Here is a 26,992-nt window from a genome sequence, read left to right as displayed (position 1 = left end):
GGCCCAATCATTGTGAGTTCACTCCATGAACTATATTTGGAGAAGACTTTGTGCGGTTGGAAGGGGTGTCGGAGAACAGCTGGAAACACATTACCCAGAACAACTTTGAAATTCATAGCAAAATAAATGACGTAAATAATTTAAATATGATGTATCTGTTTTTCTTGTGCTACTGATGTTGTGAGTTTGAGCGTTGACTGCCAAGGCTGAAATGCTGCACAGTCAGATTGTTGTGGAAAGATTTTATAATTAAATGAACATTATTATGGCACCGATCAAATTACTTTCCTTAGGCTGCCACTGTCATCAGAACGTGCTAAATGAATGGGCAAGTACTGCTTTTAGCCAGAACCACACTGAAAAAAAGAAAAGAAAACAAGACAGTGTATTGATTATAATTCTTACACATTGGAAAAGTACTGAATCGTGGTACAGTGGTTGATGGCTGCTACTTACAAGCCTGAAAGTTTGTGAGTAAGGTTTTATTTTCCAAAGAAATTTTCTTAATAACATCTAGGTCCATTTTGCCTTTCTGTCATTCTGATTTGATGCCAGATCCTTCTACAGTGCAAATCCTGAGTTACATAGTTACATAGTAGATGACGGCAGAAAAAAGACCTGCATGGTCCATCCAGTCTGCCCAACAAGACAACTCATGTGTGCTACTTTTTGTGTATATCCTACTTTGATTTGTACCTGTGCTCTTCAGGGCACAGACCGTATAAGTCTACCCAGCACTATCTTTGCCTCCCCACCACCAACCCCTCTTCCCCCCACCGGCTCCACCACCCAATTTCGGCTAAGCTTCTGAGGATCCATTCCTTCTGCACAGGATTCCTTTATGTATATCCCACGCATGTTTGAATTCCGTTACCGTTTTCTTCTCCACCACCTCCCGCAGGAGGGCATTCCAAGCATCCACCACTCTCTCCGTGAAAAAATACTTCCTGACATTTTTCTTGAGTCTGCCCCCCTTCAATCTCATTTCATGTCCTCTCGTTCTACCGCCTTCATATCTCCGGAAAAGGTTCGTTTGCGGATTAATACCTTTCAAATATTTGAACATCTGTATCATATCACCCCTGTTTCTCCTTTCCTCCAGGGTATACATGTCCAGGTCAGCAAGTCTCTCCTCCTACGTCTTGTGAGTTCTAAAATAAGAACTTACTGTGGCAGCCCAGATTGACCGCTGTTAGAAATATCATCCTTTTTCTGAGAGTAGCCAAGCACCTGGCAAATCCCAAAGAGCAGGTCTGTTCCGTAAGGCAACACGGCTACCACACCTCTCTACGTAAGGCAACAGAGTGAGCGGAGGAGATTTTGCCCAATACATTTGTTTGGCTTTATAGGCAATAAGCCCTTAGGAATCAGGGGACAGGAGATTTCAACTCGTGCTGATTCTCTTTCTTCTATATTATTGGCAATTTAATTTATTATTCACTTTGTCTATTCACTTATATATCTCACAACAAATCCTGAAGCAAAGTACAATAAAGTAACATCACAGAACGAGGGCTGCATTTCAGTAAAAATTTTAATTGTGATTAATTTTGTGATTAAAGGTATTTTATTTATTTATTTGCTGCATTTGTACCCCACATTTTCCCGCCTATTTGCAGACTCAATGTGGCTTACACTATGTTGCAAAAGGTATAATTTTTATTATGTTTGTACCCCGGCGCTTTCCCACTCATGGCAGGCTCAATGCGGCAGGCAATGGAGGGTTAAGTGACTTGCCCAGAGTCACAAGGAGCTGCCTGTGCCGGGAATCGAACTCAGTTCCTCAGGACCAAAGTCCACCACCCTAACCACTAGGCCACTCCTCCACTGTTGCTACTATTTGAGATTCTACATGGAATGTTGCTATTCCACTAGCAACATTCCATGTAGAAGTCGGCCCTTGCAGATCACCAATGTGGCCGCGCAGGCTTCTGCTTCTGTGAGTCTGACGTCCTGCACGTACGTGCAGGACGTCAGACTCACAGAAACAGAAGCCTGCGCAGCCTTCTACGTGGAATAGCAACATTCCATGTAGAATGTTCAATAGTAGCAACATTCCATGTAGAATCTCAAATAGTAGCAACAGAATCTCAATAGTAGCAACATTCCAAGTAGAATCTCCAATAGTAGCAACATTCCATGTAGAATCTCCAATAGTATCTCTTTTATTTTTGTTACATTTGTACCCTGCGCTTTCCCACTCATGGCAGGCTCAGTGCGGCTTACATGGGGCAATGGAGGGTTAAGTGACTTGCCCAGAGTCACAAGGAGCTGCCTGTGCCTGAAGTGGGAATCAAACTCAGTTCCCCAGGACCAAAGTCCACCACCCTAATCACTAGGCCACTCCTCCACTGTTGCTACTATTTGAGATTCTACATGGAATGTTGCTATTTCACTAGCAACATTCCATGTAGAAGTCGGCCCTTGCAGATCACCAATGTGGCCGCGCAGGCTTCTACATGGAATGTTGCTAGTGGAATAGCAACATTCCATGTAGAATCTCCAATAGTAGCAACATTCCATGTAGAATCTCCAATAGTATCTATTTTCTTTTTTGTTACATTTGTACCCTGCGCTTTCCCACTCATGGCAGGCTCAATGCGGCTTACATGGGGCAATGGAGGGTTAAGTGACTTGCCCAGAGTCACAAGGAGCTGCCTGTGCCTGAAGTGGGAACCGAACTCAGTTCCTCAGGACCAAAGTCCACCACCCTAACCACTAGGCCACTCCTCTAACCATAAACAGAATAAGAGGTATGGTCCAATTTAACATATTACTGAGTAAGAAATTAGGTAGATAGGTCAGTAGAATTATTTACATAACACAAAATAAATCAGGTAAGATATAATGACCAATAGTGATAATGTGATTAACATAATCAAATTAGAAGGGATCAGTATTAGTTGGTTTAGATGTAGAATGGAATCAAGTCATTAAGGAGGATTTTTATTGTAAGTCGCTTCGAACAGGTGCGTTTTCAATAACTTCTGGAAGGTTGTCAAGTCATGCGTTGCCTTCATAGCATTTGGCAGTTTATTTTTTTTCCCCCACTGCAGATCCTTTTTGACTTTCTACAAGTCACTTTTAGGGCGCTGTTTAATAAGCTGCGCTGTAGGCATGTTAATGTTTTTAGCACACATTAAAAATTAGCATGTGCTAACACTAGACACACCCATAGGAATATATGGGTGTCTCTAGCGTTAGCGCTCACTAATTTTTGTTTGTTTGTTTCAATATTTTATTGAAACATTTTGGTATACAAAACGTTGAGAAGAATAACAAGAACAAAAAACAAACTAACAATGGCCTACAGTGTAAGACGGAAATCTGAGATGCATTACAATGTATAATAAAAATACAAGTTAGACATAAGATTACATCAGGACAACTTATGATGCTTTAGATTGGATAGAATCCAGAAGACGCGCTAAAAACGCTTACGTGCCTCAGTAAACCTTCCGATATCTAATACAATCAATGGTCCTAAGCCATGCAGATTATTGCAAGGGAATCTTGGATTCCAGGGCTCTGCCCTTTCCTGGTTCTCTTCCTACCTTTCCCTCCGCACCTTTAGTGTTCACTCTGGTGGATCCTCTTCTACTTCTATCCCTCTGCCTGTCGGCGTACCTCAGGGTTCTGTTCTTGGTCCCCTCCTCTTTTCTATCTACACTTCTTCCCTTGGTTCATTAATCACATCCCATGGCTTTTCCTACCATCTCTATGCTGATGACTCCCAAATCTACCTTTCTACCCCTGATATCTCACCTTGCATCCAAACCAAAGTTTCAGCGTGCTTGTCTGACATTGCTGTCTGGATGTCTCAACGCCACCTGAAATTAAATATGACCAAAACCGAGCTTCTCATTTCCCCCCCCCCAAACCCACCTCCCCGCTCCCCCCGTTTTCTATTTCTGTTGATGACTCTCTTATTCTCCCTGTCTCCTCAGCTCGAAACCTTGGGGTCATCTTTGACTCTTCTCTCTCCTTTTCTGCTCATATCCAGCAGATTGCCAAGACCTGTCGTTTCTTTCTTTACAACATCCGTAAAATCCGCCCCTTTCTTTCCGAGCACTCTACCAAAACCCTCATCCACACCCTTGTCACCTCTCGTTTAGACTACTGCAATCTGCTCTTGCTGGCCTCCCACTTATTCACCTCTCCCCTCTCCAGTCGGTTCAAAACTCTGCTGCCCGTCTCATCTTCCGCCAGGGTCGCTTTACTCATACTACCCCTCTCCTCAAGACCCTTCACTGGCTCCCTATCCGTTTTCGCATCCTGTTCAAACTTCTTCTACTAACCTATAAATGTACTCACTCTGCTGCTCCCCAGTATCTCTCCACACTCGTCCTTCCCTACACCCCTTCCCGTGCACTCCGCTCCATGGATAAATCCTTCTTATCTGTTCCCTTCTCCACTACTGCCAACTCCAGACTTCGCGCCTTCTGTCTCGCTGCACCCTACGCCTGGAATAAACTTCCTGAGCCCCTACGTCTTGCCCCATCCTTGGTCACCTTTAAATCTAGACTGAAAGCCCACCCCTTTAACATTGCTTTTGACTCGTAACCACTTGTAACCACTCGCCTCCACCTACCCTCCTCTCTTCCTTCCCGTCCACATTAATTGATTTGATTTGCTTACTTTATTTATTTTTTGTCTATTAGATTGTAAGCTCTTTGAGCAGGGACTGTCTTTCTTCTATGTTTGTGCAGCGCTGCGTATGCCTTGTAGCGCTATAGAAATGCTAATTAGTAGTAGTAGTAGTAATCTACGCGGGTTGCAAAGAACAACTCATAAAAAAACTCCAGACCGCCCAAAATACAGCAGCCAGGCTGATATTCATCAGAACACGCTTCGAAAATGCCAAACCCCTTCGAGAAAAGTTGCATTGGCTCCCAATCAAAGAACGGATCATCTTCAAAACCTGCACCTTAGTCCACAAAATCATGTCCCAGGATACATGACAGACCTTATAGATCTGCCAGTAAGAAACAAAGTCAAATCGTCAAGATCCTACCTAAACCTACACTACCCAAATTGCAAAGGACTGAAATACAAAACAACTTACGCATCTGGCTTCTCCTACATAAGCACAAAACTATGGAATGGCCTCCCAAAAGCTGTGAAAACAATCCATCACCACCTGAACTTCAGGAAATCACTAAAAACCAACCTCTTCAAAAAGGCCTACCCCAACGACCCCACGTAACCCTCTTCACTTACGAACACAGCATGACTATGTTCAAACAGGACATCATGCAATCTTCATCCCTTCCGACCCTCCACTTATACCTCATACGATCACCATACAACTTTGTATTTGTTATCCACCGACTGGTCAAATGCCTTGACGGTACTATGTAAGCCACATTGAGCCTGCAGATAGGTGGGAAAATGTGGCGTACAAATGCAACAAATAAATAAATAAATTAAATAAACAGGGCCCTTAACCCTCCATTGCCTACAGTCATAAATATATAATCATGCGATCAATCACAATTACAAATTTTAATGGAAATTAAGCCGTGAAAAAATTTAACGCATAAAAAGTAATGAAAAGATACGAAATACAAAATACAAATTGAAAAATTACAAATTAAAGAATGGAAAACAGCAAGCAGAATATCTATAAACAGCGTCACAGTTTTCACATCCTACTTCAGACATGCGAGTCGAGTTAGAATAAAATCATCAAATCCCACTATTCTCACCCCCTTACATATAATAATGAACAATTTGATCACCATTAGACTTAAACAAACCTACAGTACAAATAAGCAGGATTCTACTTTCTTCTTAAAACTTGCATAGTTCAATTCTTATCGCAATGCTACTGTGGCAGTACGTTCCAAAGCTTCAGGCCCTGGTATATTATTATTATTTGTAGCATTTGTATCCCACATTTTCCTAACAATTTGCAGGCTCAATGTGGCTTACGTTTGCCGTAATGGCGGTTGCCATTTCCGGGTAACAGAATTACAAATGGTATTGCGTTAAGGTGCAGCAATCATACATGGTAACATACATGGAACATAACATATATGGAACAGATCATGGTATATATATATGCCATGTGCATACATACATGGTAAAGAAGGATACATTATAGTATTGCATGAAGGTTCCTGAGTATTAATTTAGATTGTAACATACAATCTAAATTGGTTCATTAATCTCATCCCATGGCTTTTCCTACCATCTCTATGCTGATGACTCCCAAATCTACCTTTCTACCCCTGATATCTCACCTTGCATCCAAACCAAAGTTTCAGCGTGCTTGTCTGACATTGCTGTCTGGATGTCTCAACACCACCTGAAATTAAACATGACCAAAACTGAGCTTCTCATTTTTCCCCCCAAACCCACCTCCCCACTCCCCCCGTTTTCTATTTCTGTTGATGGCTCTCTCATTCTCCCTGTCTCCTCAGCTCGAAACCTTGGGGTCATCTTTGACTCTTCTCTCTCCTTCTCTGCTCACATCCAGCAGACCGCCAAGACCTGTCGTTTCTTTCTTTACAACATCCGTAAAATCCACCCCTTTCTTTCCGAGCACTCTACCAAAACCCTCATCCACACCCTTGTCACCTCTCGTTTAGACTACTGCAATCTGCTTCTTGCTGGCCTCCCACTTAGTCACCTCTCCCCTCTCCAATCGGTTCAAAACTCTGCTGCCCGTCTTGTCTTCCACCAGGGTCGCTTTACTCATACTACCCCTCTCCTCGCTTCACTGGCTCCCCATCCGTTTTCGCATCCTGTTCAAACTTCTTCTACTAACCTATAAATGTACTCACTCTGCTGCTCCCCAGTATCTCTCCACACTCGTCCTTCCCTACACCCCTTCCCGTGCACTCTGCTCCATGGATAAATTCTTCTTATCTGTTCCCTTCTCCACTACTGCCAACTCCAGACTTCGCGCCTTCTGTCTTGCTGCACCCTACGCCTGGAATAAATTTCCTGAGCCCCTACGTCTTGCCCCTTCCTTGGCCACCTTTAAATCTAAACTGAAAGCCCACCTCTTTAACATTGCTTTTGACTCGTAACCACTTGCCTCCACCTACCCTCCTCTCCTCCTTCCTGTACACATTATTTGATTTGATTTGCTTACTTTAGTTTCTGTCTATTAGATTGTAAGCTCTTTGAGCAGGGACTGTCTTTCTTTATGTTTGTGCAGCGCTGCGTACGCCTTATAGCGCTATAGAAATGCTAAATAGTAGTAGTAGTAATGTTACAACTTAGATTGTATGGTGCCTTCCGAATAGCTTGACGACAGTGCAGGTAGAGCTGGCTGCCTCAGTTCTTGTGCCTTTTTGTATGGAGCTACTGCTAGGAGACACCATTATAAGAGGCGTTAACAGTTCAAGGGTCCCAACCTAGTGAATTGCCTTCCAGAATCCTCTGCTCCAGAAGTACCAACCAAATACTGAATGTGATCTGAGAAGAGAGTAAGGATTCTTATACTGAGGTTTGAAGCACAGAGAGCGTTCCAGAAACTTGGGGAGGGAATCAAGCCTTTGGTTCGGACCACATCTTTTTCTGAAATTATCCCTATATGTGGGAAGGGAGAGGAAAGACTACGTAGAACCGAAGAGGTCAATAAATGGCTTCAAACTTGGTGTAAAGGAGATTTTAGATGCGTGAGAGGCTGTACTGTAATTATGAGCTACATCTTTCTGTGACAGGAAAAAGGATCCTTGGGGAGAAATTCAGGCAGTATGTTTCAATAGATATAGTAGAATTGGAAAAGGTGCAGCAAAGGGTGACTAAAATGATAGCGGGGATGGGACGACTTCCCTATGAAGAAAGACTAAGGAGGCTAGGGCTATTCAGCTTGGAGAAGAGGCGGCTGAGGGGAGACATGATAGAGGTATATAAAATAATGAGTGGAGTGGAACAGGTGGATGTGAAGCGCCTGTTCACGCTTTCCAAAAATACTAGGACTAGGGGGCATGCGATGAAACTACAGTGTAGTAAATTTAAAACAAATCGGAGAAAAAGTTTCTTCACCCAACGCATAATTAAACTCTGGAATTCGTTGCCGAAGAACATGGTGAAGGCGGTTAGCGTGGCAGAGTTTAAAAAGGGGTTAGACGGTTTCCTAAAGGACAAGTCCATAGACCGCTGCTAAATAGACTTGGGAAAAATCCACAATTTCGGGAATAACATGTATAGAATGTTTGTACGTTTGGGAAGCTGCCAGGTGCCCTTGATCTGGATTGGCCGCTGTCAGGGACAGGATGCTGGGCTTGATGGGTCTTTGGTCTTTTCCCAGTATGGCATTACTTATGTACTTATGATATCTGAAATGTAGGGAACCTGAGGAAAGGAAGAAGCTATATTTTAATTTTTTGGATTTTGCTCACACCTTTTTCAGTAGTAGCTCAAGGTGAGCTACATTCAGATACACTGGGTATTTCCCTGTCCCTGTAGGGCTCACAATTTAATTTTGTACCTGAGGCAATTGAAGGTTAAGTGATTTGACCAAGGTCACAAGGAGCAGTAGTGGGATTTGAACTGGCCACCTCTGGATGTCGAGAGGTGCTCTAAACACTAGGCCACTCCTCCACTCCTGGATTGTCCTGAATGAACATGTGGATAAAAGTGAACCAGTTGATATTGCGTATCTGGATTTTCAAAAGGCGTTTGACAAAGTACTTCATGAAAGACTCCAGAGGAAATTGGAGAGTCATGGGATAGGGGGTAGAGTTCTATTGTGGATTAAAAACTGGTTAAAGGATAGAAAACAGAGAGTAGGGTTAAATGGTCAGTATTCCCAATGGAGAAGGGTAGTTAGTGGGGTTCCCCAGGGGTCTGTGCTGGGACCGCTGCTTTTTAACATATTTATAAATGATCTAGATATGGGAATAACTAGTGAGGTAATTAAATTTGACAACAACACAAAGTTATTCAAAGTTGTTAAATCACAAGAGGATTGTGAAAAATTGCAGAACGACCTTATGAGACTGGAAGACTGGGCATCCAAATGGCAGATGATGTTAAATGTGAGCAAGTGCAAAGTGATGCATGTGGGAAAGAGGAACCTGAATTATAGCTACATGATGTAAGGTCCACCTTAGGAGTCACCAACCAAGAAAGAGATCGTTGATGATACGTTGAAACCCTCTGCTCAGTGTGCTGTGGCAGGCAAAGAAATCAAACAGAATGTTAGGTATTATTAGGAAAGGAATGGAAAATAAAAACCAGGATGTATAACTGAATATACAGAGAAGGGCGACATTATAAAATCCTTCTCTGTATAACTGTAACGGAATTCAATCATGCCTGGGATAAACACAAAGGAATCCTGTTTAGAAGGAATGGATCCACGGAATCATAGTGGAGATTGGGTGGCGATGCCGGTAATTGGGAAGCAAAACTGGTTCTGGGCAGACTTCTGTGGTCTATGCCCTGATTGCAACTGAATTGAATGGATGGGCTGGAGTGTAAATTTTAAGGGGCTTTGACATTAGCTTCAGAACTTTTAGTACAAAAACAGTGCTGGGCAGACTTCTACAGTCTGTGCCCTGAGAATGACAAGGACAAATCAAACTCAGGTATAAAGTATCACATACCATGTAAAATGAGTTTATCTTGTTGGGCAGATTGGATGGACCGTACAGGTCTTTATCTGCTGTCATTTACTATGTTACTATGTTACTCTTTGGGGTTCTACATGGAATGTTGCTACTAATTGGGATTCTGGAATCTTGTAACTCTTTAGGATTCCAGAATCTTCAGAACTTTTAGTACAAGAACAGTGCTGGGCAGACTTCTACGGTCTGTGCCCTGAGAATGGCAAGGACAAATCAAACTCGGGTATAAAGTATCACATACCATGTAAAATGAGTTAATCTTGTTGGGCAGACTGGATGGACCATAATGTCTTTATCTGCTGTCATTTACTATGTTACTATATGTTACTCTTTGGGGTTCTACATGGAATGTTGCTACTAATTGGGATTCTGGAATCTTGTAACTCTTTAGGATTCCAGAATCTTCAGAACTTTTAGTACAAGAACAGTGCTGGGCAGACTTCTACGGTCTGTGCCCTGAGAATGGCAAGGACAAATCAAACTCGGGTATAAAGTATCACATACCATGTAAAATGAGTTAATCTTGTTGGGCAGACTGGATGGACCATAATGTCTTTATCTGCTGTCATTTACTATGTTACTATATGTTACTCTTTGGGGTTCTACATGGAATGTTGCTACTAATTGGGATTCTGGAATCTTGTAACTCTTTAGGATTCCAGAATCTTCAGAACTTTTAGTACAAGAACAGTGCTGGGCAGACTTCTATGGTCTACGCCCTGATCGTAACTGAATAGATATGGATGGGTTGGAGTGTAAATTTTAAGGGGCTTCGATGTTCATTTCAGAACTTTTAGTACAAGAACAGTGCTGGGCAGACTTCTACAGTCTGTGCCCTGAGAATGACAAGGACAAATCAAACTCCGGTATAAAGTATCACATACCATGTAAAATGAGTTTATCTTGTTGGGCAGACTGGATGGACTGTAAGGTCTTTATCTGTCGTCATTTACTATGTTACTATCTTACATAGCAGGTATGTAACAGTTGGGCATGAAAGAATTTGGACGGAGAGTGGGCATGACACACATTTACAAATATAACAGATAATACCATACGTTACACAAATATCACTTGAAGTTTGGTGCATATACTGGGGGGGGGGGGGGAATTCAGGTTGCTGCTGTATTCTCCCCTCAAGTTTCTCTTCACCTGTCTGTACAGTATTCTTACACCTGGTTTCTCGTGTTATCTTCCCTTTGTTTCCTCAATATTTGTTTGCACTGTATTTGAGGGTTGAAGAGCAGTTCTTAATGTTTCTGATACCCACTAATGCTGTAGCATTGCATTTCACCTGGATCCGTAAGGAATCTAATAAAACTTCTCCAAAGGAATGAAATAAAAATCCAGTCGATAAGGGTGCATCTGAATCATTTTGTTTCTTCCATCTGTGGGTTGAAATACATCCGTCAGTGCTGTTGGCGGCTATAAGCTGTGACTGTTTCCCTGATGAGTGACGACGCTGTGATACTAATGCATGTGGGTAGTTACAGTCCCAGAGGAGCGATAACGAAGGGGGCTGTTGGAGAAGAGTCTCTGATTGGTGGAAAGCTGCTGCTGACTTTTGTCCTGGGTGTTATGAAGTTGCCATTCTGGCAGGGCTTTAGATGTGGTTCGTTTCTTTTTCTGACCAGGCTGAATCATGCTACAAACTGATCTTAAACTCCTGCCAGGAATGTTAATCACAAACTGATCAATGCAACTTGGACTCGTTCGATATATGTGGCGAGGACGAACACAGACTTTAAAGCACTGGAAACCACAGGACATTCATCCCATCAGATCTGCTATAATAATCTCACTTTTATGTCTGGCTTTTTTGTGTGTGCAAGAGGGCTGCACTGGGACATCCTGCAGAACATTAGAGGGAAAGAGGTTTTTTTTTTTTTTTTCTTTTCTTATTTTTATCTGGCATGGTACAATGTAAGGGCAATTTAAAAAGCCATTTATGAATAAAAAAAATTCTGTTTTGTGTGCAGAAATAAAGGCCCAGAAACACCAGGAGGAGTGGCCTAGTGGTTAGGGTGGTGGACTTTGGTCCTGGGGAACTGAGGAACTGAGTTGGATTCCCACTTCAGGCACAGGCAGCTCCTTGTGACTCTGGGCAAGTCAACTTAACCCTCCATTGCCCCATGTAAGCCACAAAAATAAAAGATACTATTGGAGATTCTATATGGAACGTTGCTATTCCACTAGCAACATTCCATGTAGAAGGCTGCGCAGGCTTCTGTTTCTGTGAGTCTGACGTCCTGCACGTGCAGGACGTCAGACTCACAGAAGCAGAAGCCTGCACAGCCACATTGGTGATCTGCAAGGGCCGACTTCTAGTGGAATGTTGCTAGTGGAATAGCAACATTCCATGTAGAATCTCAAATAGTAGCAACAGTGGAGGAGTGGCCTAGTGGTTAGGGTGGTGAACTTTGGTCCTGAGGAACTGAGTTCGATTCCCGGCACAGGCAGCTCCTTGTGACTCTGGGCAAGTCACTTAACCCTCCATTGCCTGCCGCATTGAGCCTGCCATGAGTGGGAAAGCGCGGGGTACAAATGTAACAAAACAAAACCATCTATCCGGTTTAGGAACATTGGAGACTAGTAAACAGCTGTAGAAGATAAAGAAGTCCTGAACTGAGACATCCGCTAACTATGCGAAGTCTAACATGTTGGGGTCAATATTCAAAGTGATTTAACTAGCCAGAAATGTCTCCTGGATGGTTAAATCAATTTTTCAGGGGTAACCGGACATATTCAGCTGCATTTAACTGGTTAGGGCACAACTGAAAACCAGCTATTTTGAGGGCGTTCCAGGGGGAGAGCCAATTTTCAGCGTAGAACCGGCCAAGGAAACCACACAACCAAAATGTCCTATGCGGTTTGCCGTAGCTGGTTAAGTCCTGAATGACTCACTTAACTGGCTATGTTTTTTTGCCATCTCCGTATACCTGGAAATTCAGTGCCAGAGCCCAGACACGGCCTGCCTTTGAATTTCCGGGGATAACAGTGGCTGCGGTCAGCAAAATGCTGATCTCCGCCGACTGAATATCGAGCTCTTTGTCTTCATAGATGCTGCCTCCTTCCTCCATGCGGTGGCCAAAAGAGTCTCGCTCACTGCTCTGCCAGACTCCAAAGACGTCTGTGAGCAGCTTTTCAGTACAGAACACCACAAGCACTGTGCAACAACAAAACAAAATCATATTGCCTCTAGCATTGCCTTTCTGGTGCTCACAGAGGTTCCCCACCAACAGTCCAGCACAGATCAAAATCCTGCAGCTCTTTCAGCGTTGACATTCTCAAGAGCTCTGAGAAGGTAGTGGCGGCAACTGGCCATGCTGAGTTTAAAGGGGGTCTGGACAGATTGCTGAAGGAAACGTCCATTGATCATTATTAAATTTGGGGTTTTTGCCAGGTTCTTGGGGCCTGGATTGGCCACTGTCAGGGACAGAGTGCTGGGCTTGATGGACCTTTGGTCTTTTCCCAGCGTGGCAGTGCTTATGTACTTATGGGCAGGCAGCACCTTGGCACTCTTCTTTCATGCCAACAAGATGTATCAACACTTGAGAAGTTATCCGAGAAAAGAGTGGAATTTATTATGGCCACAGCATTCTACAACTTATATATGTAAATACGTTCACAGTAGCGAGCAATATCATTTGTGTAATGATCAAATATATGACTCGATTTTCTATCTAGAGCATTTAGGGTAAGGGGCCCAGCCTTTTGAGTCACACAGATCCCTCTACGTCTGCCTTAGTCACGATGTAGGTTTTCTGCTCTGCCTGGGGCATATACCGTAGACATGCCTAGGTGCTAACATCACAGCTTTGATCAAGGGATTGCCATAAAAGCATCTTCCCCTACTCAACCGTTGACTCTTTTTTGCAGCCTTCAGCCTCCACATTCTGTCCGAGGTAAGCACTGCTGATCATCTGTTACTTGGGCACTGGCCCCCTTCCATACGAGATGGGAACTGCCTCTGGCCTTATACTTTGTCCATGCCACTGCTAACATGGGACAACAGCCACTTGACATTCGACCTTGATTTGGTTTGAGACATACTACTGCATACTCTATCAGGCTAGGATCCACCACCTGGTGAATGCTTCGACAAAACCCTACTTCTTTGAAATGGGGCGGGTGGGGTGGGTGAGCCGTTGGAGCAGCATGCACAATGGCGATTGCCCTTTGAAAATGCCACCCTTACTGTTTCCAGTGGTCACCTCCTTTCTCCGCCTCCTGGACTTCCTCTCTGGTTACCTGTCTCCCTTTTCCCCCATCTACCCCTACTAGCTCCCCCTTCTTATCTCTAATCTAACTTGCTTAGGTCTACAAGCCCTTCTCTAACTCCCCAGCCCCTTCCCAAGACCTCCTTGGTGAACCTGGAAGACTTACTGAGCCAAATCAACAAATTAAAGAGTAGTAAATCACCAGGACTACATGGCATACACCCCAGGTTACTGAAAGAACTCAAATGTAAAATTGCTGATCTGCTATTAGTGATTTGTAATCTGTCATTAAAATCGTCTATAGTACTTGAAAATTGGAGGGTGGCCAATGTAATGTTGATTTTTAAAAAGGGTTCCAGGGGTGATCTGGGAAATTACAGACCAGTAAGCCTGACTTCAGTGCTAGACTATATAGTGGAAACTATTGTAAAGAATAAAATTATGGAACATGGTTTAATGGGACAGTGTTAGAATGGATTCAGCCAAGGGAAGTTTTGCCTCACCAAATTGCTTCATTTCTTTGAAGGCATGAATAAACATGTGGGTAAAGGTGAGCCACAGTTGATGTAGTGTATCTAGATTTTTGGAAAGCTTTTGACAAAGTTTCTCATGAGAGACTCCTGAGAAAATTAAAGAAACATGGGATAGGAGGCAATGTTCTGTTGTGGATTAGGAATTGGTTATTGGACAGAAAACAGGGTAGGGTTAAATGGCCATTTTTCTTAATGGAGGAAGGTGAATAGTGGAGTGCTGCAGGAATCTGTACTGGGTCTGGTGCTATTTAACATATATATATAAATGATCTGGAAATCAGAACAAGTGAGGTGATTAAATTTGCAGATGACACAAAACTATTCAGCCTTGTTAAAACACATATGGACTGTGCAAAATTGTAGGAGGACCTTAGGAAATTGGAAGACTGAGCATCCAAATGGTCTCTTCCCAAAGGATAAAGGAAATATTTTACTTACTCCGCTACCTAAAGACGCAAAGAAAAGTACAAGCGACTTAACCAACTAGCGCCCAGTAGCATCTATCCCGCTAACAACCAAACTTATGGAAGGAGTAGTGACGAAACAACTCACCAACCACCTAAATAAATACTCAATCTTGCACGAATCTCAATCAGGATTTCGATCGAACCACAGCACAGAAACAGTACTAATAACCCTAATGAATACATTTAAACGAACAATTGCAACTGGCAGTAACATACTTCTCCTACAATTTGACATGTCCAGTGCCTTCGACATGGTCAACCATGAAATATTACTACATATCCTGGAATACTTTGGAGTGGAAGGTAATGTTCTTAACTGGTTTAGAGGATTCCTGACAACACGATCATACCAGGTAACAACTAACGTGGTGGTATCAGCCCCATGGGTACTTGTATGCAGAGTTCCCCAAGGATCCCCCCTCTCACCAACCCTCTTTAACCTAATGATGATACCATTAGCCAAGCTGTTAGACAATCAAAACCTTAACCCATACATATATGCAGATGATATCATGATCTACATACCGTTCAAACAAGACCTAAAGGAAATCACCAACGAAATCAACCAGAGCTTCCAAATAATGCACTCCTGAGCGGATGCATTTCAGCTAAAACTCAATGCAGAAAAAACACAATGTCTTATACTCACCTCACAACACAACACAACACAAGCAAATTCACCACCACCCCTAACTTTTTCCTCCCGGTCTCAAACAATCTGAAAATTCTGGGAGTCACCATTGATCGAAATCTCACACTTGATAACCACGTGAAGAATATAACTAAGAAAATGTTCCATTCTATGTGGAAACTCCAAAGAGTAAAACCTTTCTTCCCAAGGGCCATCTTTCGCAACCTGGTGCAGTCATTGGTATTAAGTCACCTGGATTATTGCAATGCACTCTACGCTGGTTGTAAAGAACAGGCCATCAAGAAACTCCAAACGGCCCAGAACACCGCAGCCAGACTCATATTTGGAAAAAACAAAATGTGAAAGTGCAAAACCCCTAAGAAAGAAATTACACTGGCTCCCACTGAAAGAACGCACCACGTTCAAGATCTGCACGATTGTTCATAAAATCATCTATGGAGATGCCCCGACCTACATGCTAGACCTCGTAGACCTACCCCCCCAGAAATGCTAAATGATCTTCCCGCACCTTTCTCAACCTACACTTCCCCAGCTGTAAAGGTTTAAAATACAAACTAACACATGCGACCAGCTTTTCCTACATGAGTACGCAGATGTGGAATGCACTACCAACTCACTTGAAAGCGATCAACGAACTAAACAGCTTCCGCAAAGCTCTTTAACAAGGCCTACCACGAAAACCCATAATTAACGAGAACCCAACACCTAAACACAACACCTGAACTCCTTTATTCAGAATGTCCCACTCTACAAATGCCTGACCAGATCCTCTTGTTTTCTTTTATCTCTTTGTAACACCAACTGTATTCTTTTCCCTGTTACGGCGATGCCATAACAGAGCTTTGTAAGCCACATTGAGCCTGCAAATAGGTGGGAAAATGTGGGATACAAGTGCAATAAATAAATAAAGATGAAATTTAACGTGGACAAATGCAAAGTGATGCACGTTGAAAAGAATAATCCGAATCATAGTTCTCTGATGCTAGGGTCCACCTCGGTGTCATTGTAAACCATATGCTGAAATCTTCTACTACTACTACTATTTAGCATTTCTATAGCGCTACAAGGCATACGCAGCGCTGCACAAACATAGAAGAAAGACAGTCCCTGCTCAAAGAGCTTACAATCTAATAGACAAAAAATAAAGTAATCAAATCAATTAATGTGTACAGGAAGGAGGAGAGGAGGGTAGGTGGAGGCGAGTGGTTACAAGTGGTTACGAGTCAAAAGCAATGTTAAAGAGGTGGGCTTTCAGTCTAGATTTAAAGGTGGCCAAGGATGGGGCAAGACGTAGGGGCTCAGGAAGTTTATTCCAGGCGTAGGGTGCAGCGAGACAGAAGGCGCGAAGTCTGGAGTTGGCAGTAGTGGAGAAGGGAACAGATAAGAAGGATTTATCCATGGAGCGGAGTGCACGGGAAGGGGTGTAGGGAAGGACGAGTGTGGAGAGATACTGGGGAGCAGCAGAGTGAATACATTTATAGGTTAGTAGAAGAAGTTTGAACAGGATGCGAAAACGGATAGGGAGACAGTGAAGGGTCTTGAGGAGAGGGGTAGTATGAGTAAAGCGACCCTGGCGGAAGATGAGACGGGCAGCAGAGTTTTGAACCGACTGGAGAGGGGAGAGGTGACTAAGTGGGAGGCCAGGTGTGCGGTGGCAGCAGCCAAAAAAAAAAAAAACCCCAAGTAGGATACTAGGAATTATTAGGAAAGAGATGGTGAATAAGTTCAATAATAGCATTGGGCTGGCTAGTACTACAGCCTCTAGTCCTTCGGAGCTCAGTCTGTGTACTGCTGAGATACAGTTCAGTCTCATGTTTAGCAGGTGAGTGCCTGATCCGGCAGTGCAGAATTTGAAAACTAATGTCTAAGTGACCGTTCACTGTGGTGTCTGAGGATAAAGACATTATTTTTTGCATGTAATCGAAATGCCAGTGTGAATAGGAATTTAAGCCATGATGAAGTAACTGATGGATACAGTCATGGTGTGGAAATCACTTGAAGGCTGCGTGCACACTTTCCGCTTCGGAATAAGAAGCTGAGTGCCTGCCAGGGCTTCCTATCACCAAGCACTAAACTAACAAGGCAGACCGTAATAACAGCCAGGAATGGTGACAGGTGGAATCTGTAGCTAAATTGAACCTTCAACATTTCTCTCCTGGACAAAGAAGATATGGAGAATTTCAGCTATGGAGGAACTGATTCCCTCGAAAAGATAAGGTCTTAAGCAATACCTATCAGCGCAATTTCCTTTGCCTGGACCTATTAACAGATATGTTTTCTCATTTTCGGATAAGGGGCCCTTAAAGCTGTTTTTTTTATTTATTTTTTTAGTCCAGCGTCTTTGCACACTTGTATGTAAATACTATCAAGTAGCATTTTGTCCTGTAGGCAAATAAACTTAACATGCAGTAAAAGCATTCCGGTGTGGTAACATGCAGGACACATCAGCAACAGTTACTCATAGTAACATAACATAGTAGATGACGGCAGAAAAAGACCTGCACGGTCCATCCAGTCTGCCCAAGAAGATAAATTCATATGTGCTTTTTTTATTTGTACTGTTCTCTTCAGTGCACAGACCCTATAAGTCTGCCCAGCACTATCCCCGCCTCCCAACCACCAACCCCGCCTCCCAACCACCAGCTCTGGCACAGACCGTATAAGTCTGCCCAGCACTATCCCTGCCACCCACCACCGGCTCTGGCACAGACCGTATAAGTCTGCCCAGCACTATCCCCGCCTCCCAACCACCAACCCCGCCTCCCAACCACCGGCTCTGGCACAGACCGTATAAGTCTGCCCAGCACTATCCCCGCCTCCCAACCACCAACCCCGCCTCCCAACCACCAGCTCTGGCACAGACCGTATAAGTCTGCCCAGCACTATCCCTGCCACCCACCACCGGCTCTGGCACAGACCGTATAAGTCTGCCCAGCACTATCCCCGCCTCCCAACCACCAACCCCGCCTCCCAACCACCGGCTCTGGCACAGACCGTATAAGTCTGCCCAGCACTATCCCCGCCTCCCAACCACCAACCCCGCCTCCCAACCACCAGCTTTGGCACAGACCGTATAATATACTCCACAGGCTTTGTACTTAATCCCTCTAATTCTATGAAAGTCGCTAAAAATTACCGGCGCAATTTAATTGAATAATGAGCTCGTTTTTTGGTATCAAGACCCAATATTTAAAAAAACCCTGCAGATCATACAGAACACAGTTAAGTGCAAGACACCTTCTAATGTTATATCAATCTCCTAATAATTGGAACTTAGTTGAGGCTGATCTTATCAAATTCATCTCCAAATCATGATTATTACGCTCATTACAAATTGTATATTCATTGTTACTGTGTAAGCCGCATTGAGCCTGCCATGTGTGGGAAAGTTCGGGGTACAAATGTAATAAATAAATAAATAAAATTAATTTTCAAACTGAACAGATACATTCAAATCTGATCTTAAAACCTTTCTCTTTCGAGTTGCCTTTTCCAATGTTCCATGACCCTCCTATGTTTCCCGTACCACCAGCAATTTGGCGGAATGCTGAGATTCTTGATACGAATACAGAACACCTTCTGTTTATTATTTTACTACTACTTAACATTTCTAGAGCGCTACTAGGGTTACGCAGCGCTGTACAGTTTAACAAAAAAGGACAGTCCCTGCTCAAAAGAGCTTACAATCTAATGGGCGAAATGTCAAGAGTCAAGTGGGGGCAGTCTAGATTTCCTGAATAGAGGTATGGTGGTTAGGTGCCGAAGGCGACATTGAAGAGGTGGGCTTTGAGCAAGGCTTTGAAGATGGGCAGGGAGGGGGCCTGGCGTATGGGCTCAGGGAGTTTATTCCAGGCATGAGGTGAGGCGAGGCAGAAAGGGCGGAGCCTGGAGTTGGCAGTGGTGGAGAAGGGTACTGAGAGGAGGGATTTGTCTTGAGAGCGGAGGTTATGGGTAAGAACTTAAGGGGAGATGAGGGTAGAGAGGTAAGGAGGGGCTGCAGATCGAGTGCATTTGTAGGTTAATAGGAGAAGCTTGAACTGTATGCTGTACCTGATCGGAAGCCAGTGAAGTGACTTGAGGAGAAGGGAGATGTGAGTATATCGGTCCAGGCAGAAGATAAGATGTGCAGCAGAGTTCTGAACGGACTGAAGGGGGGATAGATGGCAAAGTGGGAGGCCAGTGAGGAGTAGGTTGCAGTAGTCAAGGCGAGAGGTAATGAGAGAGTGGATGAGAGTTCGGGTGGTGTGCTCAGAGAGGAAAGGGCGAATTTTGCTAATGTTGTAGAGGAAGAAGCAACAGGTCTTGGCAATCTGCTGAATATGTGCAGAGAAGGAGAGGGAGGAGTCGAAGATGACTCCGAGGTTGCGGGCAGGTGAGACTGGAACGATGAGGGTGTTATCAACTGAGATAGAGAGTGGAGGGAGAGGAGAAGTGGGTTTGGGAGGGAAGACAATAAGCTCGGTCTTGGCCCCCTCTTTCCTATCAGAATTGGAGTTCTTCCCTCTTTGCCTGCTGTGTGTTGTCTAGTCTATAGTTTAACTTGTCCCTTTTAAAATTTAGACTGTACACTGCCTAGAAGGAACTTCCCCTAGGTGGGATAGTAAGTTATAATAAAACTCAGGAACTTTAGGGCCAGATTCTATAAATGGCACTGAAAATTCAGTGCTGATAAAATTTGGTGCTCAACACTATTCCGTAGAGAGAGCTTTGTAGAATAGCACTGAATGCCAAATTCGGCGCTCAACTTTGGGCGTGCGGACTTTTGCCAGCTGAAACCTGGTGTAAATCCTGGCACACAAATTGAACATAGACCCCCACTATCCTGTAACACTGTGCGCATCTTTGGGGAATGCCCCTCCCCCATGGCCACATCCCCTTTGAGTTGTACATGATCCAGTTTAGGCACCCATTGTTACAGCATTGCCAGATCAGCACCCAAATCATAATTAAGTACTTGATAGTTCCAATAATTACATCATTGGAGGCCATTAACTAACTTCAAGTGTACAGCGCTGCATACGTCTAGTAGCGCTATAGAAATGATAAGTAGTAGTAGAAGTCTTTGAGGTTCCGGAATGTTGCTACTCTTTGGGATTCTGATCGGAATGTTGCTACTCTTTGGGATTCTACACGGAATCTTGCTACTCTTTGCCCTTATCCCTTATTTGTCCTGTTTGTCTGTCCTAATTAGATTGTAGGCTCTGTCGATCAGGGACTGTCTCTTCATGTTCAAGTGAACAGCGCTGCGTACGTCTAGTAGCGCTATAGAAATAATAAGTAGTAGTAGTATTTTGGGCACCAATCAGGGATCCGTTCCCCAATTTGGGTGACCTTTATAGAATCCAGGGTTTGTGTGCAAGTTTTCAGCCTTGACTTGATGTGCGTGTGGTATAGCCTATGTTCACAATAAAGAAAGCCAGAAAAGATTTTATGCACAGTTGCTAGGCATGTGTGCACCCTTTCTGACCCGTGTGTGCACAGCTTAGAAAGAACACTGCATGGGAGCTCCCACGCAGTGTGGTGATAGCGCATGCTAATCAGAATGCACTAGCTGGATTTTACTTCCCTGCCCATTCCCCACCCCTCCTGGAAAAATAAATAACCTGCGATTAGCACATTGACGGGCAAATGACCACAAATCACTTTAATGCATAAGTACATAAGTATTGCCATACTGGGAGAGACCGAAGGTCCATCAAGCCCAGCATCCTGTTTCCAGCAGTGGCTAATCCAGGTCACAAGTACCTGGCAAGATCCCAAAACAGTACATTACATTTCATGCTGCTTATTCGAGAAATAAGCAGTGGATTTTACCCAAGTCCATTTTAATAATGGTCTATGGACTTGTCCTTTAGGAAGTAATCCAAACCTTTTTATAAACCCTGCTAAGCTAACCGCTTTTATTACATTCTCTGGCAACAAGTTCCAGTTGGCGGTAATCCTATTTTCCCACGTTAAGCATGCGTTAGTGCTTAATACAGTTTTTTAAAAGGGCCCTTTGGTGTTTCCTTGGCATTTTCAACTGATAGGTCCACCCCTCCCCCAATTCTTTACCAGCACAGAAAAAAAAGAAAACTCTAAGCAGACTGGATGGACCAGTTGGTCTTTACTCTTTTGCAGCACTCCTCAGGTCCCTGTCTAAAAGGAGACAGGGTCCTGTTTACCTCTAGCCACCTTTAAGTAAACTCATTCTCCAGGATTAATCAACAATATTAATATACTTCTGCATATTCCTTAATCTCTACCATCTCAGGTACTTTTTCTGACACATTAGTTAGCCAGGAGGAAGCAGGAGAGTGTCAGAATCCATTTCTCTTTCCCTCCTTGTCTCGCATGCATCACCTTCTCAAGTCACACCGGTTTTCTAATCACTCAGATTGTATCTGAGTTTTCATCGCTACAGTTCCATCAGATAGAGTTTCCTTGACTGTACGTGTCCCATTTCAGAACTGACGGCTGTATATTTATGTGTATAATTACTCATAAGTTGCCTCCTTAGAACCTGACAAAACAATTGTCTGAAAAGCAACCTCCGCTGATAGGGATTCCAGAACAGAATGGAAATTGGTGTCTGTCAGTGCCGCTGTGGGATTTCCTGAGCTTTTCAGCTCAGTGCAGGCTGTACCTGTCACAGGGATGTCTCCATTAGCTGTGCCTTCAGTATACTCACTCTAATTTATGTTCTAACAATGCAGGCATTGAGGATCAATTTGCATATATTTTCAGGGATCCAGGTGTGGCCACTGTGCAGGTTTTATTTTTTTCTGGCTGGCAGCCCTAGGATCTTTTGTTGCAGCTTTCTGCCTCTAAGCCAAGGACTCATTAAGCTTAAAGAAGGGCAGGCAGGAGGTGCCAGTAGGAAGCCCCTCTCCTTCTGGTCCATCTGCTCATCATCTTTTATCAATTTATTTCTTCGGATTCATCATCTTCTTTAGCGGGAAGCAGGTTTTTCTAACATTACGGCATAATGTAAGCCACATTGAGCCTGCAAATAGGTGGGGAAATGTGGGATACAAATTTAACAAATAAATAAATAAATAAATAAATAATTTCATCCAGCATATCCAGCCACCAGGGCAGGATTATAGTACGAAGTACCTTCCCAATGGAAGTCTTAGGATCTGAACTTATAACTGGTGTATGAGATAAAAAATTCAGTTAATGGAGGGGCAAAAGAAGGAAAGGCGTAAAAGAGCCAGAAGAGGCTTCTTTAAAGCTTCATAGAGGAACAATAAGTAACATGGGGGGACATTTTCAATATGATGTTTAATCTGACTTTGGATGTTTTACAAAAAACGTCCAAAATCTGAATTGGAAAGAAGGTCATTCTCAAAAAAGAAAAACGTCTAATTTTTTTTTTTTTAAATACTGTTTTGAACAAGGTTTTGTGATTTGGCCGTTTTGTTTTTTGGTCCATTTTCAACAACAACAACAACAACAACAAAAAAACAACCGGTCGAAGTGCAAAACGCACCAAATCAAGCCATTGGGATGTACAGTAGGAGGAGCCAGCATTTTTAGTAGACTGGGCCCCATAGGACCCGACTCTGTGGGTGCTGTGGGTGCTTGAGCACCCCCAATATTGAGAAAATTCCTTGTATGTGTCCAAGGAGGGGTTATTTCCATTGGGCTTAGCACCCCCAATAATTTTGAAAAGTTGGCTCCTATGCCCTAGACATCCCAGGAATGCAATAGGGCACCCTAGGGGGCACTGCAGTGGACTTCAAAAACGCTCCCAGGTACACATCTCACCATTGCTCCCATATCTTGTCTGCTGAGCCCCCCAAAACCCACTACCCCCAACTGTACACCACTACCATAACCCTTATGGGTGAAGGAGGCACCTGTATGTGGGTACAGTGGGTTTCTGGGGAGCTTTGGAGGGATCACAGTTTCCTCCACAAGTGTAACAGGTAGGGGGAGGTAGGAACCTGGGTCCACCTGTCTGCAGTGCACTGAACCCCCCCCCCCCCCACAAAACTACTCCAGGGACCTGAATGCTATTCTGATGGACCTGAGTATAACATCTGAGGGTGCCACGGAGCTGGCAAGTAATGTTTTTCATCACATTATTGGGGGGTGGGAGGGGGTTAGTGACCACTGATGCATCTGAACAGTAGTCCTAGCACAGTGGGAGGTAGCGGTCAGGGCTGAGCCTGGATATTCAATGCCGGGCAGTTTCCGGTGACCAGTATTGAATATCTGGTTTATTTTTTGTCTGGTTTCAACTTAAACTGTCCAAGCCGATATTCAGTTCTGGCCGTTTAAGTTGGAATGAGCCAAAGATATTCCAGGTATTGACATGGCCAAATTTGGCTGCCAAACTTGGCCAGCAATGCACCAAAAATTGGCGGGTAGCAGGTATTGCCATACTGAGAAAGACCAAAGGTCCATTGAGCCCAGCATCCTGTTTCCAACAGTGGCCAATCCAGGTCACAAATACTTGACAAGATCCCCAAAAAGTACAAAACATTTTATGCTGCTTATCCCAGAAATAGTGGATTTTCCCCAAGTCTATTTAATAATGGTCTATGGACTTTTCCTTTAGGAAGCTGTCCAAACCTTTTTTAAACTCTGCTAAGCTAACCGCCTTTACCACATTCTCTGGCAACCAATTCCAGAGTTTAATTACATGTTGAGTGAAGAAACATTTTCTCCAATTCGTTTCAAAGTAGTAAATTTAAAATGAATCGGAGAAAATGTTTCTTCACTCAACGTGTAATTAAACTCTGGAATTCGTTGCCGGAGAATGTGGTAAAGGCGGTTAGCTTAGCGGAGTTTTAAAAGTTTGGATGGCTTCCTAAAGGAAAAGTCCATAGACCATTATTAAATGGACTTGGGGAAAATCCACTATTTCTGGGGTAAGCAGTATAAAATGTTTTGTACATTTTTGGGATCTTGCGGGTATCTGTGACCTCGATTGGCCACTGTTGGAAACAGGATGCTGGGCTCGATGGACCTTTGGTATTTCCTGGTATGGCAATACTTTTGTACTTATGTAGGATTGGCACCTGGACAATTAAATGCTTCTGAATGTTGGGAGGATTATATCTTTTCAGTGTAAATAAGTCTCATAATAATCCAAGCCTGAAGTCGATGTTCAGTGGAGCAGCCACCAGTTAAAGATAGGTTATTGGGATACTTTTAAGTGCATTTTCAACTGCACTATCTGTGAAAGTTCAATTGCTGAACATGAGGTCCTAAACTTAGCATAGCCTAGCAACGGTTCTTATATTCCGCACAGATACGAAAAGGTTCAATGCGGATCACGTAGATAGGAGGATGGACAGTAACAGCAATGAACCAATTGGCAACTGTTTATGTTTTTAATATTATTCTGCAGTGCTCGTTAGCAAGGGTGTGAAAAAGTTTTAGCACAAAATACATGAAAGCGATTTGCGGTAATTGGCCACTTAGCGCGCTTTAATCATGCATTATTTATTTTTTTTATTTTTGGGAGGGAGGCTGGATAACACAGACTTAGGGCTTCTTTTACTAAACCATACGGCAAATGAGAGGAAGCCCTTTCAATTCCTGTGGGCTTCCTCTCATTTGCTGCGCCGGGAATCACTAGCGCGGTTCAGTAAAAGAGGCCCTTAACATGGGAGAACTTAGCGCCTCCTAAATAAAAGGCACCATGTACTCCCTGGTTAAGTTGTTTTGCAAGTCCCGCGTGCAAATGGAGAAATTGAAAAAGCCATAAATACTGATGCATTAAATCTGGGCTCAGAATGCAGGAAACTCCCACGTTAAACCATCTTAAGATATAACTAATTATTTTTATTATTTTCCCCTAAGTTTTGTTTGGTTTCCAGGTGGGGTGTGGGAGTGGGAATCTGTAAACTCTTGTTCAAAAATCCTAGGAGTATTTTGTGCGCGATTGTCTTCGTCTTGGGAGATTTCTTAGCTGTTGATTTTTGTTGAGAGCCAGTTTGACGTTGTATGGATTTACAGTTGTATTTGCAGATGGTATTGGCTGTAATTTACGTGCCTTTGTTATATCTCTCAATTTTCAATAAAGACTTCTGCAAATTAAAAAAACAAACAAACAAACAAAAACATGTTAAGCCCAGATTTAATGCATTTTTGTAAAAATACACCCATACTTTTGTGTGGAATTTGCCAGATTTTAAAAGTGGAAACAAGAGAAGGCATCCTTTGGAAAATTGCAGACTTGCTTTACACCTGCCCACACTTTCAGGATTAATTTATCTGCATATAGTTGAATTTTGAAAAGTATGTCTGTAAATTCAATTCCTCCTTAACCCTGTCCCGGGAATGTTCTCCGCTCAGTGTTAATCTTACCCAGGTACCAGCCCCTTTCCACAATTAAAGCACTGGTTTCCCCTGGGCCAGTGTTCCTGGTGGAGATTTGGGAAGGGGCACCAGAGATCACCAGCAGGCTATGACTCCTCCAGTTTCATGCAGGCTTGGGACGCTGTGTGGTTATTGAGGCCCAGGGCAGTTCTCCTAATTTACACCCTCTTCTGGTTTTCCCTTTGCAAGTTGACTTTCATTGAATGTATCCTCTATGGACTTCACAGTCTTTTGTTTGTGGGGGGGGCAGACAAGGATTTCCAGCACTTTGCAGCGAGCTGTGTCTGATGATTTTTCTGTTGTTTTCTGACAGCTCTCTGTACAGAGGAGTGTGTTCATGGAAGTTGTGTGTCTCCCGATACCTGCCTCTGTGAGCCTGGCTGGGGAGGAACCGACTGCTCCAGTGGTGAGTAGTGACTTTACCTAACGACTGTAACGTAGTAAAGAAAAAATGAGTTTAGTGGGTTGAAGAAACCAGTCATCTTCAGGTTCTGTGTAATTAAAATTACTTTTCAAAGTGCTGTTCCTGTCTTCCAGCAGAACTTGTCACCTCCTGTTTCCGTGGTGCTGGTAGGGAAGCAGGATGTAGGGTTCCACCAAAGTTGACATTATAATGTGATAGCAATGTCTAAAATAGGTTTTTGAACCCCTCTCATATGAGGAAAGGCCAAAGTGGTTAGGGCTCGTCAGCTTGGAAGAGGGATGATTGAGGGGGGATATGATTGAGGTCTATAAAATCCTGAGTGGTGTAGAATGGGTGAAAGTGAATCGATTTTGTACTCTTTCAAAAAGTACAAAGACCAGGGGACACTCAATGAAATTACTTGGAAATACAATTAAAACAAATATTTGTTCTCATACACCCTGTCCCATCAGGATTTACCGCTTTTGTACGCAAAGCTATTGTAGTGGCTAAACAAGCAATACTCTCAGAATGGCTTACGTACAACTACCCTACACAGTATCGCAGTGGCGTGTGCATATGATAAAGTTACTGTGGGTAGAGAGGGTGGAGTGCGTTTCCAACTCACTTGGACTCCCTTTTGGAATACTCTGACTCCAACTGCCGGGAGTAGACTGTTAAACTTCTAGATATTGCCCTGTACCCTGCGTTATGTTCATTTGATGCCATAGCAAGGGAAAAAGGGGGGGGGGGGAGGGGAAGGGGAGGGAAGGTTAAGTTCTATTTGTTGGGGTAGAAGTACTATGTGTTAGT

The 26,992-nt window shown here is 43.4% G+C and overlaps 1 protein-coding gene across 2 annotated transcripts in view; it reads left to right on the top strand.

The window, feature by feature from the left end:
* MEGF11 (multiple EGF like domains 11) overlaps positions 1–26,992 on the top strand; it is a 610,695-nt gene that overhangs the window by 87,758 nt on the left and 495,945 nt on the right. For both annotated transcript variants that reach the window (XM_030189787.1, XM_030189786.1), the window contains exon 5: positions 26,090–26,182. In XM_030189787.1, coding sequence (XP_030045647.1) covers positions 26,090–26,182 — 93 coding nt within the window. The remainder of the gene's footprint in view (positions 1–26,089; positions 26,183–26,992) is intronic.

The sequence above is a fragment of the Microcaecilia unicolor genome, chromosome 1, assembly GCF_901765095.1.
Source record: "Microcaecilia unicolor chromosome 1, aMicUni1.1, whole genome shotgun sequence".
NCBI classification, from domain to species: Eukaryota; Metazoa; Chordata; class Amphibia; order Gymnophiona; family Siphonopidae; genus Microcaecilia; species Microcaecilia unicolor.
Note: the sequence above shows the minus strand (reverse complement) of the source record. Positions and strands in the feature narration are given on the sequence as shown.